General features: G+C 42.3%; 2 protein-coding genes across 2 annotated transcripts in view; both read right to left on the minus strand.

Annotated features, from left to right (window-relative positions):
• terb1 (telomere repeat binding bouquet formation protein 1) overlaps nt 1-1,613 on the minus strand; it is a 155,842-nt gene extending 154,229 nt beyond the window's left edge. The window contains exon 1 of the mRNA XM_073069668.1: nt 1,531-1,613. The gene's annotated coding sequence lies outside the window, so the exon portion shown is untranslated. The remainder of the gene's footprint in view (nt 1-1,530) is intronic.
• A 1,039-nt stretch (nt 1,614-2,652) lies between these two features.
• nae1 (nedd8 activating enzyme E1 subunit 1) overlaps nt 2,653-16,289 on the minus strand; it is a 61,905-nt gene continuing 48,268 nt past the window's right edge. Inside the window, exons 17-20 of the mRNA XM_073070439.1 lie at nt 9,879-9,971; nt 6,099-6,213; nt 4,160-4,209; nt 2,653-2,879 (exon numbers count right to left, since the gene is read on the minus strand). Coding sequence (XP_072926540.1) covers nt 2,770-2,879; nt 4,160-4,209; nt 6,099-6,213; nt 9,879-9,971 — 368 coding nt within the window. The 3' untranslated portion in view covers nt 2,653-2,769. The remainder of the gene's footprint in view (nt 2,880-4,159; nt 4,210-6,098; nt 6,214-9,878; nt 9,972-16,289) is intronic.

A 16,289-nucleotide genomic window follows, 5' to 3' on the forward strand; every position in this document is an offset into this window, starting at 1 on the left:
CCTTTGGCCTATTCAACTCTGCCCCCACACCCTTGACAATTTAAAACCAGCTTATTTTTTTCTCTTTCCCTGTTCTGAGGAAGGATCTCTGACCTGAAGCATTAACAACTTCTCATCCAGATACTGCATGACATGCTCAGCATTTCCAGCACTTCCTGTTTTTATTTCAGATTTTTTGCATAAGCAGTTTTTATTTTTCATTTACTTCCACTCCTTTCCTCACCCCCTCCTCATCACTGCCCACTTTCACCACTCCCCTTCACTTGCTCCCAAATGTCCCATCATTCCTCCAACTCAAAGTTTAAATACTTTTATCATCAAAGTATGTATTTGACACCATATCCTACCGAGATCTTTTTTCTTTCAGGCATTCACAGTAGATACAAAGAAACACAACAGAATCAATGAAAAACTACACAACACAACCCATCTGCAAATATAACCTATACAAATACAAAAAAGTAATAAATAATATTGAGAACGAGAGTGTTAAGAGTCCTTGAAAGTGACTTTACAAGCGTGCAATCAGTTCAGAGTTGTGCTGAGTTAAGTTATCTGCTTGGTTCAAAAGCATGATGGTTGAGGGGTAATAATTGCTCCTGAACCTGGTGTGTGAGTCCTGAGGATCCTCTACCCCCTACCTGATGGCAGAAGCAAGAAGAAAATGAATGATGAAGAAAAGAAGATGGGGGGGGGGGGGGGGAATATATGGGAGGCAGGGTTTAAGGATCGACACAACATTGTGGGCCGAAGGTCCTGTACTATTCTATGTTTAAAACATGTCCTGGGTGGTGGAGGTCCTTGATGATGGATGCGACATTTTTGTAGCAACGCTGTGTAGATGTGCTCTGGTGGAGAGGGCTTTACCTGTGATAGACTGACACTCAGCCCCCTGCTCAACCCTCTCAGCTCTCCACTTCATCCCCGATCAACCTTTCACACCACACTCCAGAACCCCCTTCATTCCACATCCCACACACCTGCTGTTATCCCAACCCCTCAAAATCCTTCCCTCCCTTCCTCCACTCCATCCCACACTATCCTCCATGTTACTGTCTAATTTATCTTTCATTATCCTCCATGTTGCTATCCAACCCCTCCCTTCCTCCACTCCATCCCTCACTATCCTCCATGCGTTACTGTCCAGTCCATCTCTCACTATCCTCCATACAGTTGCTGTCCAACCCATCCCTTCCTCCACTTCGTCCCTCATTATTCACTGTACATTACTGTCCAATCCTTCTCTACTCCGTCCCTCATTATCCTCCAAATACACCCCTCCTCCACTATCCTCTATAATTACTGTCCAAACCCTCCCTCCAAGTTCACTATCTCTACCCATATCCCCACGCCCTCACCGCATAACAACTCCCTCCCTACCCTCATTACCTCAGCCTCTCCAACCTCACGTCTCATCACTACAGTAACTCCTCCCCCCATTTCCCCAGCTCGATATCACTTATCTCTCCGGCCCGGCCATCGCACATTTGTCCTTCCAACCTACAATCCCAAGTCACTCACGGTTTTTACCTTGGATCCGATGGCTCCGGATCCTCCTTCGTTCGTGCCCGCCACCACGCACGAACAAGCGCTTCCCGCCAAAACCAACGGCGGAGGAGGGCGAGCGCGATGACGTCATCACGCAGCGCAGTCCCGGCAGGTACGAGATGAGGGCGGGGCTTGGCCAAGGTAAGTGTAGATGCATAGGGTGGGTGTTCGGCTCTCCCGCAGAGTAGGCACACACCTTCCCACAATCATTGTTACTCCTGGCATTCACGGGAACGGCAATTCAACACAAACACTCAGCCCCTTCAGCAAGCATACTGCGCCACTAAGCTGCAACTGTGGCTGGGTGAACCAAACCCAACATCAACAGTACAGAGAAAAGTTTCAAGGATGTTACGGGGAAGCTCCGCATTGACGGCCCTAAACTCGGTTGCAAATGGTAGATTGAGTATGGGGCTAGCAACCCCATCCTGTAAAAACTCAGAGCTACAGAAACACTATCAGAAGCTCCAAAGACCTTACCCAAAGAGAGGATCTTCAACTAGAAGATGTATGAAGTCATGTAATGAAATCAGAAGCCATAGGGCCAGTCAGCCTTCTAATGGCAAGACAGAGGACTCTAGCACTCTCCTGTCAGCGGCCTTCACCCCAGTAGGAATGATGGGCCTGGACTTGAGTACCCAAGTTATCGGAAATAATTTATTCTTTGAAGCGTCAGTGAATGAGATAGAATAAATGCAAGCAAGCTTGTTCAACTGAAGTTGGGTAAAACTAGAAACCCCAAGTTAAGGGTGAAAGATGAAATATTTAAGGGAACCTCAGGGGGAACTTATCCACTCAGAGGATGGTGCGAGAGTGGAACAAGCTGGCAGTGGAAGTGGTGAGTGCTGGTTCAATTGCAACATTTAAGTCAAATTTAGTTAAGTACATGGATGAGACGGGTTTGGAAGTCTATGGTCCATTTGCCAGTTGTTTTGACTAGGCAGAATTACAGTTTGGCATGACCTAGATGTGCCAAAGGGCCTGTTTCTGCGTTGTAGAGCTGCATGACTATGAATACGTCTTAAAATCCTTAGTGTGATCATGTTTTCACACCTGAAGTCCACCACATGCTTTTCAAGTGAAGATTTAAAGTAAACTAAGCACTCTTCAACAAACAAATTTTATTAAGTTATTTGAATTTTATGTTACACAAATTGCTTGATAAAATAATCCACAAGAACAGGACTTGCCACCATCTCATTCACATACAACAGCAGTGCCCTACAGCCGCACAGTCATCGATGTCTGCAACATTGCATTGTAAATAAAGGTGTTATTGAAAGGTACAAACTGCTTTGTGATAATCTTGATGGCCTCCTGGGCAGCTGTTCCTACAGATACAAAAGCACAGGTTATAAATCATTTCATAAGTGAAAAAATTGCGGTGGACAGGAAGGCTTTAGAGTTGGCAGCTAAAACTACCCGATGTATCACTAACACCAGCCTACCCACCATCAAGAACATATACAGAAAGGTGCTGGAGCAGGCCAGTAACATCATAAAACATCCCACCCACCCTGCTCATGGACTGTTTGTTCACTCCCATCAGGGAGGAGGTTACGTAGCATTCACCTCAGGCCCACCAGATTCAAAAACAGTTACTTTCCCCAAGCAGTAAGGCTGATCAACACCTCCACCCACTAACCCACCTCTCCACAATCCCAACCACTACTACTTTATCATTTCTTGTCTGTTACCTTATGTACAGACACTCCTGTGCTTAGCGTCACTTTATGGACATACAATCAGTCTGTGTATATAAGCTATCTTACGCATTCATATTTATTGTGTTCTTTATCTTGTGTTTCTTTGTGCTGCATTGGATTCAGAGTAACAATTCTTTCATTTTCCTTTACTGAAAATGGCATTAAACAATCGTGAAATTGCTTTACTAAACAGCTTTAATGTTTCTCTTCCGGACGGGAGAGGATTAGAGCACACTAGGATGCCACTCAGCACGAGATGTATCTTTTGAATGAGGAGAAGGTCAACAAGAGGTGGCATTTTGAGGGGGCAAAAGTAAGGGTGAAGCTGCCTTGGCCTATTTGACACGAGATCGTGCCTGCTTCCAGCAACAGCATTGGAAGAGAGGGCAGCAGCGCCATAATCATGAGGCAAGCCGCAGCTACGAAGGATGGGTCACCCTTCAAAGGGAAACTGCCCCTCCCTTGTTGTATTTAACACACCAAGCAGTTCCTGGTGTTACCCCTCATCTCAACAGTGGCAGACACTAGCACCAGCGGGCAGAGCCTCAGTAAACAAGGATGTCCCTTGAGAACAGAGTTGAGGAGGAATTTCTTTAGGCAGATGGTGGTGAATCTGTGGAATTCATTGCCACAGACAACTGTGGAGGTTGAGTCATTGGGTATATTTGAAGTGGAGGTTCCTAGGTTCTTGATTAATAAGGTTATGGCAAGGGAATGGGGTTGAGAGGGAAAATAAATCAGCCACAATCGAATGGTGGAGCAGATCCGATTAGGTCATTCTGCCCATGTCAATTCGTCTTGCTTCTCCCAGCAGCAGGGCTGGAAATGCTCTAATGTCAATAAAATCAACCTGAAAAATAGCAAAAATCAGGAATAATAAGTTAAAAACGTGTAAAAAAACTTACCTCCCAAGAATGAGGCAACAGCATGCGGTTCTGAAGCGCCATAGCGACAACTGTAAGAAAATGTACCCTTTTCAGACGCTGATTTGTACAGCTTATTCTGAATTTAAACCTCCTATAATATCGGAAATAATTCCGGATGCAACATACCGTCCCTCTTCTTATAATACAAGGTGAATATTTTCCCTTAAAGGGATCATGCAAAGAAGCATCCCTGCCCATTTCAATCTACATCCAGTACTTTGAGCTGAAATAATTAATTTGGCTTTCCTGATTGTACCCAATTTAAACTTTAGTATGATTGACACTGGCAACTGAGTGAACAAAATGAGAGAGACAACGCCAATGTGAATAGAAAATTGAGATTTAGAAAAGAGCAAAGAACACACTCTGAAAGCAAGCATTTAATCAGGTAGAATGGTAAGATATTTTAAGAAATTAAAATTAGCTTTATTTGTCACAGGCACATCTAAACATACAGTAAAATGCAAGACAAAGAATGCTGGACGAACTCAGCAGGTCAGGCAGCATCTATGGAAATCAACAGATAGTTGATGTTTTGGGCCTTGATCTTTCTTCACGACTGAGAAGGAAGGGGAAGATGCCAGAATAAAAAGGTGGGGGGAAGGAAGGAGGCTAGCTGGAAGGTGATAGGTGAAGCCATGTGGGTGGGAAAGGTCAAGGGCTAGAGAAGAAGGAATCTGACAGGAAAGGAGAGTGGACCACAGGAGAAAGGGAAGGTGGGGGGGGGGGGGGAATCTGGGAGAAATAATAGGCAGATGAGAAGAGGTAAAAGGTCAGAGTGTTGCTTTGGATTTCCTGTACCTGCAGACTTTCTTGTGTTTATGATACAGTAAAATGTGGTTTTTTGTGTCAATGACTAACACAGTCTAAGCATGTGTTAGGAGCAGCCCGTAAGTATTGCCATGCTTCCAGCACCAACATTACATGCCCAAAGAACCCATACATCTTTGTGATATGAGTGGAGACTGATGCTCATGGAGAAAACACAAGGAAATCTGCAGATGCTGGAAATTCAAACAACACACACAAAGTGCTGGTGGAACACAGCAGGCCAGGCAGCATCTATAAGGAGAAGCACTGTCGACGTTTTGGGCTGAGACCCTTCATCAGGAGAAAGCCCACATTGTACAAACTCCTTACAGTAGCAGGAACCAAACCCTGATCAGTGATCAGTGACTGCAGTAAGCACTATGCTACCATGCCACCTCAGCAACACAATCCCCATCAGTTCATGGATCTGTTGCAAAAGGACAAGGGTAGTGGTACACAGAGAAAATATTAACGAGCAGTGGACAAAGAACTGTGATGGCCTGCTGAGTTCCTCCAGTATTTTGTGTGTGTTAGTGTGATGGCCCACAGTTTTTGAGAATTCTGAATCAACCTAGAACAGTGATTGACGGTCATTTACAGGAGAACGAGGAGTTACTCTCAGAGTTGATGATGGGCAAAATTTAAAGAGGCTGCAGAGTTGTAGACTCAGCCAGCTCCATCATAGGCACAAACCCTCCCCACTAGAGGACATCTTCATGAGGCGCTACCCCATAAGGGTGGCTCCCATCATTAAGACAGACATAATAATGACACTATTCTGGACATGTCCTCTTGTCATTACAACCATCAGGGAGGTGGTACAGGATCCTGAAGACCAACACTCAATGATTCAGGGATAACTTCTTTCCCTCCACCATCAGATTCCTGAATGGTCTTTAAAGACTACCTCGTTATTCCTTTTTTGCACTACTTATTTTTCTTTCTATTTATTGTATGAACTTATGTCTTTTATGTTTTTATGTCTTGCATTATACTGCTGCTTCAAAATAACAAAACTGTGACCTTGTCCCAGTTTTTGGACTCCATCTTGGGAACACTGCCACCCCTCTATGTCCAGAAATCAGTGGAGAAAATTTAATATTCTTACAATTCATGGATGTAGTCATCCTTTACTGTTACGGAAACACCCCAATCCTGCAGCAGGCTGATCACACATGATTTTAGCTTCCCAATATCCTCTTCAACCTGGTTATTGTAAACACCTGCAGAGAGAAGACACTATTACCTTCACAAATTACCACCCCATTAGCAAACAATATCCCAAACCTGATAGCCCTGAATTCAAAGTTCAAAGTCAATTTATTATCAAAGTACATATATGTCACCATATATAATCCTCAGATTAATTTTCTTGCTGGCATACACAGCAAGTCCGAGAAGCATAATAGAATCAATGAAAGACTGCACCCAACAGGGCGGATAAGCAACCAGTATGCAAGAGACAACAATCTGCAAATACAAAAGAAATAATAATAATAAATAAGCAATAAATATCGAGAACGTAAGATGAAGAGTCTTGAAAGTGAGTCCATTGGTTGTAGGAACATTTTAATGATGGAGCAAATGAAACTGAGTGAAGTTATCCCCAATGGTTCAAAAGGCTGAAGGTTGAGGGATAATAACTGATCCTTAACCCAGTGGTGTGGTGTGAGTCCTTGTAATGGAACACAGTTCTATCGCATCATGTTCCTCATCTGCCGCTCACACAGGGCATGGAAACAGCCCACATTGGTTAGTCTTGAATCTTCCCTTTCCTCTCCCTATATCATTGTCTCAGCATGATCAATCACCTCTGTCTGATCTCCTGAGATGGAGACAGAAACAGGGAACCTTTCCCCTGAGATGGAAAAAAAAGATTGAGGTAAGAAAGGGATGAGTCAGATACTGACTGTGTGAAGGGTGGAAATTGGCAATCAAAGTAATGACATGGTCAAAGCTCAACTGCTAATTTTATATCAGATGTATTTTTGCTAGCCAAAATATAGGACATGAGAAGATTTGATATGCCGCCAAAGACAAATTTCTATTGATGTACTGTGGAGAGTTCTGACTGGTTGCATCACCGTCTGGTATGAGGGAGCCAATGTACAGGACTGGAACAAGCTGCGGAGGGTTAAACTCAGTCATCATGGGCATGAGCTTCCCCACCATTGAAGACATCTTCAAAAGGCAATGCCCCAAGAAGGACCCTCACCATACCCTCCTCTCATTACTACCATCAAAGAGATGGTAGGGGAGTTTGAAGATGGACACTCAACACTTAAGTAACAGCTTCTTTCCCTCCACCATCAGATTTCTGAATTGTCCATGAAAGCATGAACACAACCTCACTATCTTGCTCTCCTATTGCACTATTTATTTTTTAATATTCCTTCTTGTAACTTGTAGAATCATATATTGCACTGTACTGCTGCCACGAAACAACAAATTTCATGACATACATCAGTGATAATAAATCTGATTTTGATTCTGTGTAGGGAGTTAAATATAGCCCTGAGTTCATAGAACGATGGAAAAGCCTTGAACGGCAAGAGCTGCAAAACAAATTCCTCCTATTACTAGAGTATAGATGGAATCTACAACCCAATTCTGACTGGCATTTGTAATAAGCATTTCCTACCGCTGTCTGCAAGGAGTCTGTACATTCTTCCCAAGATTGCGTGGGTTTCCACCGGGTGCTCTGGTTTCCTCTCACAGTCCAAAGACATACCGGTTGGTATGTTAATTGGTCATTGTAACTTGCCCTATAATTAAGCTAGGGTTAAATCAGGGGTCGCCGTGTTGCACGACTCAAAGGGCCAGAAGGGCAAGCGCTGTATCTTAAATAAATACACAAAAGCCCTATTACTAATGCTACAGTCAAACATAGCCCTGATTTCACAGAAAGATGGAAAAACCTTGAACGGCAAGAGCTGCTAAATGAGTTCCTCCAATAGGTAATGTTGCAGCTATATAGGACCCTGGTCAGACCCCACTTGGAGTACTGTGCTCAGTTCTGGTTGACACTACAGCAAGGATGTTGAAACCATAGAAGGGGTGCAGAGGAGTTTTACAAGGATGTTGCTTGGATTGGGGAGCATGCCTTATGAAAACAGGTAGAGTGAACTCGGCCTTTTCTCCTTGGAGCGATGAAGGATGAGAGGTGACTTGATAGAGGTGTATAAGATGATGAGAGGCATTGATCGTGTGGATAGTCAGAGGCTTTTTCCCCACGGCTGAAATGGCTGCCATAAGAGAGCACAGGTTTAAGGTGCTGGGGAGTAGGTACAGAGGAGATGTCAGGGGTAAGCTTTTTTACATAGAGACTGATGAGTGTGTGGAATGGGCTGTCGGCAATGGTGGTGGAGGCGGATACGATAGGGTCTTTTAAGAGACTTTTGGATAGGTACATGGAGCTTAGTAAAATAGAGGGCTATAGGTAAGCCTAGTAATTTCTAGGTAGGGACATGTTCAGCACAATTTTGTGGGCCGAAGGGCCTGTATTGTGCTGTAAGTTTTCTATGTTTCTAATTACTAGAGTATAAAAGATTCTGATTCTGACCCAATTCTAACTGGCGTTTGTAATATGAAAGCATTATTACTAAATAGCACTACAGGACCTTGATTGAGATATTAATTAGTAATTACACAAAGCAACAGGCAAACCCACCAAGGTACTGTACTTTCCACTAATAAATTAATGGATCATAACAGGACCAGTAAACTAATAATTCACAGACTAGTGAACAACACAAGTAATACAATAAATGAGTGAAATTGACAGGAATAGATAATAGTTGGAACATTTGGGAGAACCTGTTTTCTTCAAAATAATCCCACAGAAATGGTTAGCTTCATCTGCAAACACCAGAGACTCCTACCAACTCAGATCATGCTCTCTGCTCACTGCTGAAATCAGGAGCGAGCGAGCGAGCAGAAGGTGGTACAGGAGCCTCAGGACCCACACCACCAGGTTCAGGAACAGTTATTACCCTCAATCATTAAGCTCTTAAACCAAAGGGGATAACTTCACTCAACTTCAATTGCCCCATCATTGAAATAATTCCCACAACTTATGGACTCACTTTCAAGGACTCTTCATCTCATGTTCTTGATATTTATTGATTATTAATTTATTGTTATTTATTCTTTTTGTACTTGAAGTTTGTTGTATTCTGGTTGAACAACCTAATTGGGTGGGTCTTTTCATTAATTCTGTTATGGTTATTATTCTATACATTTATTGAGTATGCCCACAAAAATGAATCTCAGTGTTAAATATGCTGGCCTACATTGCTTTGATAATAAATTTACTTTGAACTTTAATATCTCACACAGCAAGTGGTCTTTCCAATGGTGTATCATTCTTTCAGTATTGCAGTGGCATACTGAGCTAGATTTTTGTTCGGAGTTGGTCAAACCCAAGATGTGGAGGATGGGTAACAGAGGAGTTACTGAGCTACAGCTGATACTGACAACAAGGTAACTGGTGCAAGAAGATGTGTATCTAGATGCATAGTAATTGGTGCCAGGACCAGAGAGTACAGCCTCAGAATAGAAGGACGTTCATTTAGAACAGAGATGAGCAGAATTTTTTTTAAGCCATAGGGTAGTGAATCTGTGGAAATCATTACCATAAACAGCTGTGGAGGCCAAGTCATTGGGTATATTTAAAGTGGAGGCTGATAGGTTCTTGATTAGTCAGTGTGTCAAAGGTTACAGGGAGGCATTATTGAATGGCAGAGCAGACTCGATGGGCTGAATGGCCTAATTCTGCTCCCATGTCTTATAGTCATATATTCATATCCATTCAAACTGAAAAGTATGGCTACTTCATTAACTGGCAATGTTACAATTAGACAGATAGGACAAGAAGAGAGTCACATACCTGGGTAGCGTCCATGTTGCTTGTGAAAGTAATCAACCGCTCGTAGCAATATATACAAAACCATTTCACTGTCAAGATTTTCCATACATGATGCTGGAAAGGAAAAATCATGTTGATTAGAGCGTGGTTTACACTAAAAAGAGAATGGAGCAGAACCAAACAGAGTTCAGGTTATCACACAGGTATGTAAAAAGTGGAGTCACAGCATTCATCCACCAAAAGAGTGATGACAGAACTGACAGGATGGGACTACATCATCACCTCTGACATGTTCTAAGGACCCCATAGGTTGAGGGGTCAAGCCACACAGAGGAATTGCACCTTCTCAAAGAAAGAACACATGCACAAGCATGGAAGCAATTTCAGAATCAGAATTAGGTTTAATATCACCAGCATATGACGTAAAATTTGTTAACTTTGTGGCAGCAATACAATGCAATACATAATAGAGAAAAAATGTGAATTATAGTAAATATATAACCTGAAATAGTTAAATTAAATAAGTAGTACAAAAAATAGGAAATAAAAGAGTACTGAGGCAATGTTCATGGGTTCGTTGTCCATTCAGAAATCGGACAGCAGAGGGGAAGAAGCTGTTCCTGAATGGTTGACTGTATGCCTTCAGGCTTCTGTACCTCCTTCATGATGGTAGCAATGAGGAGCTGCTCATTATCGATAGAGAAATATTAACAATAATTCAACAGAGATCACCTGTCCAGAGAGCCAGAAAAAAAAAACAACTGCAGAAATTGGAATTCCCAAAATAAAATTTGCTGGCAGCTCTGAGTAGGTCAGACAGAATCCATAGAGAGAGATCATTAACATTTCAAGTCAATGAACTTCAAAAGTGAGGAAACTAAGTTTCCTGTGTAAGTTGCAGAGGGGAGGGTGGAGAGGACAGAGGGAGAGTTTGTAACAGAGTATAGGCCAACATTATCAAAGTTACCATTTGATTAAAAACCAGCAGTTGGAGACAAAAGACAAAAAAAGGAATAAAGTAACACACACAAAATGCTGGAGGAATTCAGCAGGTCAGGCAGCATCTATGGAAATTAATAAAGAGTCAACATTTTGGGCCGAGACCCTTCTTCAGATCAAATGGAAACAAAGGCAAACAACCACATTTGCAGAGGAAAAGAAGACTGGTTACGTAAGTTGGATAGAACAATAACAAAAGGAACCATTACAGAAAACCAAACACTCCTCTTACTCTGTTTTCTCAATACTGCCTGTTCTAATGAAGGCTCCTTAACATGAAAGGAGTTCTCTCCACTCACTGCTGACCTGCTGAATATCTCTTAACCATCTGGAGAAACTGTACAAGAAAGGGATCAAATGAATTTTGCATCATATAGCAAGTTCTTGTGATCTGGAATATACTCCTGAGCTTAAAAGTATCTTGTACTCAACAAAGAGAATTGTGCACATAAAGGAAGTACAAGCACATGACCGGCATGGATGCAAAAGGGCTAGGAGTCAAACTCATTTCTGGCAGTCATTGGACAGTATGAATACTGGCCCTTCAGCCCAGCCACAGCATTCAGCCCAAAGCAGGGAGGGTGGGTTTAACAGATTGGAAAAGTATGGATAAACTAAAAGACTAAAGTGCAGATAAAGTAAAAGCAAAAGTTAAAAAGGAGAAAAGAAAGGGTGGAGTGCAGAAAAGTAAAAGGCCAAAGAGTCAAAGATTACTAGATTTTGAAAGCACAATGTGTGTAAGAGCACATGATCTGAATGCCCATAGTATTCGTAACAAGGTAAGTTAACTTGTGGCATGGGTCAGAATAAAGGGGTATGATTTAGTGGCCATTACAGAAATGTGGTTGCAGGGTGGAGAGGATTGGGATTTAAATATCCAAGGATATCAGGTAATACAGAAGGATAGGCAAGAAGTTGGGGGGGGGGGGGGTAGTAGTTTAATTTAAGAATGAGATCAAGGTGATAGTGAGAGATGATAAAAGATCTAACGAGCAGAATATTGAATCCATCTGGGTAAAGATTAGGAATAGTAAGGGGGGGGGAGAATCACTGGTGGGAGTTGTCCATTAGCCACCGAGTAACATGACAGTGGCACAGGCAATAAACAGAGAAATATCTGAGGCATGTCAGAATGGAACAGCAGTTATCATGGCACTTTAACTTGCACATAGATTGGATGAATCAAGTTGGTCGAGACAGTCTTGAGGAGGACTTCATAGAATGCACACGTGATAGCTTTCTTGAACAGCACGTTACAGGACCTACAAGGGAATGTGCTATCTTGGATCTGGTCCCGTGCAATGAGACAGGTAAAATTAGCGATCTTGTAGTTAGGGATCATCTTGGAAAGAGTAATCACAATATGATTGAGTTTCTTATACAAAAGGAGGATGCAACAGTTCGATCTAAAACCAGTGTATTACGCCTTAACAAGGGAGACTACAACAGGAAGAGGGAAGAATTGGATAGGGTAGACTAGGAACACATGCTAGGTGGGACGGTTCAGGAACCATGGAAGACTTTCAAAGAGATTTTGCATGGTGCTCCACAGAAGTATATTCCATTTAAAAGTGTTATATCTCAATGCATGGAGTATCAGAAATAAGGGGGATGATCTTGTTGCTCTATTACAGACAGTCAGGTATGATGTTGTGGCCATCACTGAATCATGGCTGAAGGATGGTTGTAGTTGGGAGCTGAATGTCCAAGGTTACACGTTGTATCAGAGGGATAGAAAGGTAGGCAAAGAGGGTGGCTCTGTTGGTAAAGAATGGCATTAAATCAGTAGAAAGGTGTGACATAGTATAAGAAGACGTTGAATCCTTGTGGGTTTAAGAAATAAGGGTAAAAGGACCCTGATGGCAGTTATATACAGGCCTCCCAACAGTAGGCTGGGATGTAGACCACTGATTACAAAGGGAAATAGAAAAGGGATGTCAAAAGGGCGATGTTATGATAGTCATGGGAGATTTTAACATTCATGTTGATTGGGAAAATTAGGCTGGTAATTGATCTCAACAGAGTGAGTTTGTTGAATGACTATGAGTTGGCTTTTTAGAGCAGTTTTATATTGAGCCTACTAGGGGATCAGCTATCCTGGACTGGTTGTTATGTAATGAACCAAAGGAGATCAGGGAGACTAAGAACTCTTAGGAGCCAATGATCACAATATGATTGAGTTCAACTTGAAATTTGATAGGGAGAAAGTAAAGTCTGATGTAACAGAATTTCAGTGGAGTAAAGTAAATTACAGTGGTATGAGAGAGGAGTTGGCCAAAGTAAATTGGAAGGAGATGCTGGAAGAGATGACAGCAGAGCAGTAACGGCGCGAGTTTCTGGGAAAAATGGGGATGGTGCTGGATAGATGTATTCCAAAAACAAAGAAATACTCAAATGGCGAAAGGGTACAATCATGGTTAACAAGGGAAGTCAAAAGTAATGTAAAAACAAAAGAGGGAGCGTACTACAAAGCAAAAATTAGCAGGAAGATAGAAGATTGGGATGCTTTTAAAAACCTACATATAGCAAGTAAGAATCATTAGGAGGGGAAAGATGAAATATGAAAGCAAGCTAGCAAACAATATCAAAGTGGATAGTAAAAGCTTTTTCAAGTATGTAAAGATAGATGATAGTGGATATAGGACCACTAGAAAACGAGGCTGGAGAAATAATGGGATTCAAGGAGATGGCAAAAGAACTAATGAGTATTTTGCATCAGTCTTCACTGTGGAAGATGCTAGCAGTGTGCCAGATATTGTAGTGTGTGAAGGAAGAGAAGTGAGTGCAGTTACATTTAAAAGGGAGAAGGTGCTCAAAAAGCTGAAAGACCTAAGGGTACAGAAATCACCCAGACCAGATGAACTGCACCCTAGGGTTCTGAAAGAGGTAGTGATACAGACTGGGGGGCATTAGCAATGATCTTTCAAAAATCATTGGACTCTGGCATGGTTCCAGAGGAATAGAAAATTGCAAATGTCACTCCACTCTTTAAGAAAGGAGGAAGACAGCAGAAAGGAATTATAGACACGTTAGCCTGACCTCAGTGGGTAGGAAGATGTTGGAGTCAATTGTTAAGGATGAGGTTATGGAGTACATGGTGACACAGGACAAGATAGGTCAAAGTCAGCATGGTTTCCTCGAGGGAAAATCTTGCCTGACAAATCTGTTGAAATTCTTTGAGATTACAAGTAGGTTAGATAAAGGGGATGCAATGGATGTTGTATATTTGGACTTTCAGAAGGCCTCTGACAAGATGCCACACATGAGGATGCTTACCAAGTTAAGAACCCGTTACAAGAAACCCGTTATAAGTTACAAGAAAGCTACTAATATGGTTAGAGCATTGGCTGATTGGTAGGAGGCAGAGATTGGGAATATTTGAATGCACACAGCATAAAAAATAAAATGGACAATCTTCAAATTCAGCTACAGATTGGCAAATATGACATTGTGGCCATCTCTGAAACTTGGCTAAAGGATGGCTGCCATTGGGAGCTGAACCTCCCAAGGACATACAATATATCATAAAGATAGGTTAGTAGGCAGAGGGGGTGGTGTGGCCCTTTGTATAAGAAATAATATTAAATCATTAGAAAGAGATGACATTGGATTGGAAGGTGTAGAGTCTCTATGGGTTGAGTTAAGAAATGGCAAGGGTAAAAGGATCCTAATGGTAGTTGTATACAAGCTTCCAAACAGCAGCCGGGCTGTGGATTACAAATTATAGCAGGAGATAGAAAAGGCATGTCAGAAAGGCAATGTCATGATAATTGTTGGGGATTTTAACCTGAAAGTGGATTGGGAAATCCAGGTCAGTACTGAACCTCAAGAGAGAGAACTTGTAGAATATCTAAGGGATGGCTTTTTAGAACAGCTTGTTGTCCAGCCCACTAGCTGATCGGCTGTGCTGGATGGGTTTTGTGCAATGATTCGGAGGTGATAAGAGGGCTTGATGTTAATGAACCCTTATGGACAGTGATCACAATATGATCGAGTTCACTTTGAAATTTGAGAGGGGAAAAAATAAAAGCCAATGCGTCGATATTTCAGCAGAATAGAGGAAATTACAATGGCATGTGAGGAGAACTGGCCAAAGTTGGCTGGAAAGGGACATTTGCAAGAAGGACAGCTGGGCAGCAGTGGCTGGAGTATCTGCGAAAAATGAGGGAAGTGCTAGACAGATATTAGATTAGATTGTGAGGACACTCAGTCCTCGTTTATTGTCATTTAGAAATGCATGCATGCATTAAAAAATGATACAATGTTCCTCCAGTGATATCACAAAATAAAAAAAGACAAATCAAGACTCACACTGACAAAACCACATAATTACAGCATATAGTTACAGCAGTGCAAAGCAATACCGTAATTCGATAAATGCAGACCATGGGCGCAGTTTAAAAAGTCTCAAGTCCCGATTGACTCCAATAGTCCTGATATCAGGCAGCAAATGGGAGAAACTCTTCCTGCCATAAACTTCCAGGCACTGACAATTAATGCCTTGGAAGCACCCGATGACAGCAGACTCTGAGTCCGTCCGAAAACTTTGAGCCTCTGACCAACCCCTCCGATACTGACTCCCGAACGCCATCCTCTGCCGAGCGCCTTCGACCTCGTCCCAGCCGCTGAAACAAGCAAAGCCAAGGTCTCGGAGGCCTTCTCCTCCAGAGATTCCAAACCACACAGTAGCAGCGGCAGCAGTAGCACAGTAGCAGTGGGCATTTCAGAAGTTTCTCCAGATGTTCCTCCACGCTCTCAAGACTGCCTCCATCAAATCAGGATTGTGCACGGATCCCTACTTAACAAGTAACAGATATCCATTCTCCAGAGAGGCCGCGCGCACTGCGTCGCACCGCCATCTCCTCCTCCTCCAAATATATATTCCAAACAAGCAGCAATTTTCAAAGGGAAGAAGGACACTACCGTGGCTACCAAGTGAAGTCAGAGACAAAGTAAAAGCAAAAGAGAGGGCATACAAGGAAGCCAGAGCTAGTGGGAAGATAGAGGATTGGGAAGCTTTTAAAAACTTACAGAAGGAAACTAAGAAGATCATTAGGAAGGAAAAGATGAATTATGAAAGGAAGCTGGTGATTAATATCAAATCAGATACTAAAAGCTTTTATAAATATATAAAGGTTAAAAGAGAGTTGAGGGTAGATATAGGACCAATAGAAAATGACTCTAGAGATATTGTAATGAGAAATGCAGAGATGGCAGAGGAACTGAATGTGTATTTTGCATCAGTCTTCACAGTGGAAGAAGTCTGCGGTATATTGGACATTTAAGAGTGTCAGGGAAGTGAAGTATGTGCAGTGAAAATCACGACAAAGAAGGTGCTCAGGAAGCTCAATGGTCTGAGGGTGGATAAATCTCCAGGACCTGATGGAATGCACCCTCGGGTTCTGAAGGAAGTAGCTGGAGAGATTGCGGAGA

The sequence above is a fragment of the Hemitrygon akajei genome, chromosome 17 (genome assembly GCF_048418815.1).
Source record: "Hemitrygon akajei chromosome 17, sHemAka1.3, whole genome shotgun sequence".
NCBI classification, from domain to species: domain Eukaryota; kingdom Metazoa; phylum Chordata; class Chondrichthyes; order Myliobatiformes; family Dasyatidae; genus Hemitrygon; species Hemitrygon akajei.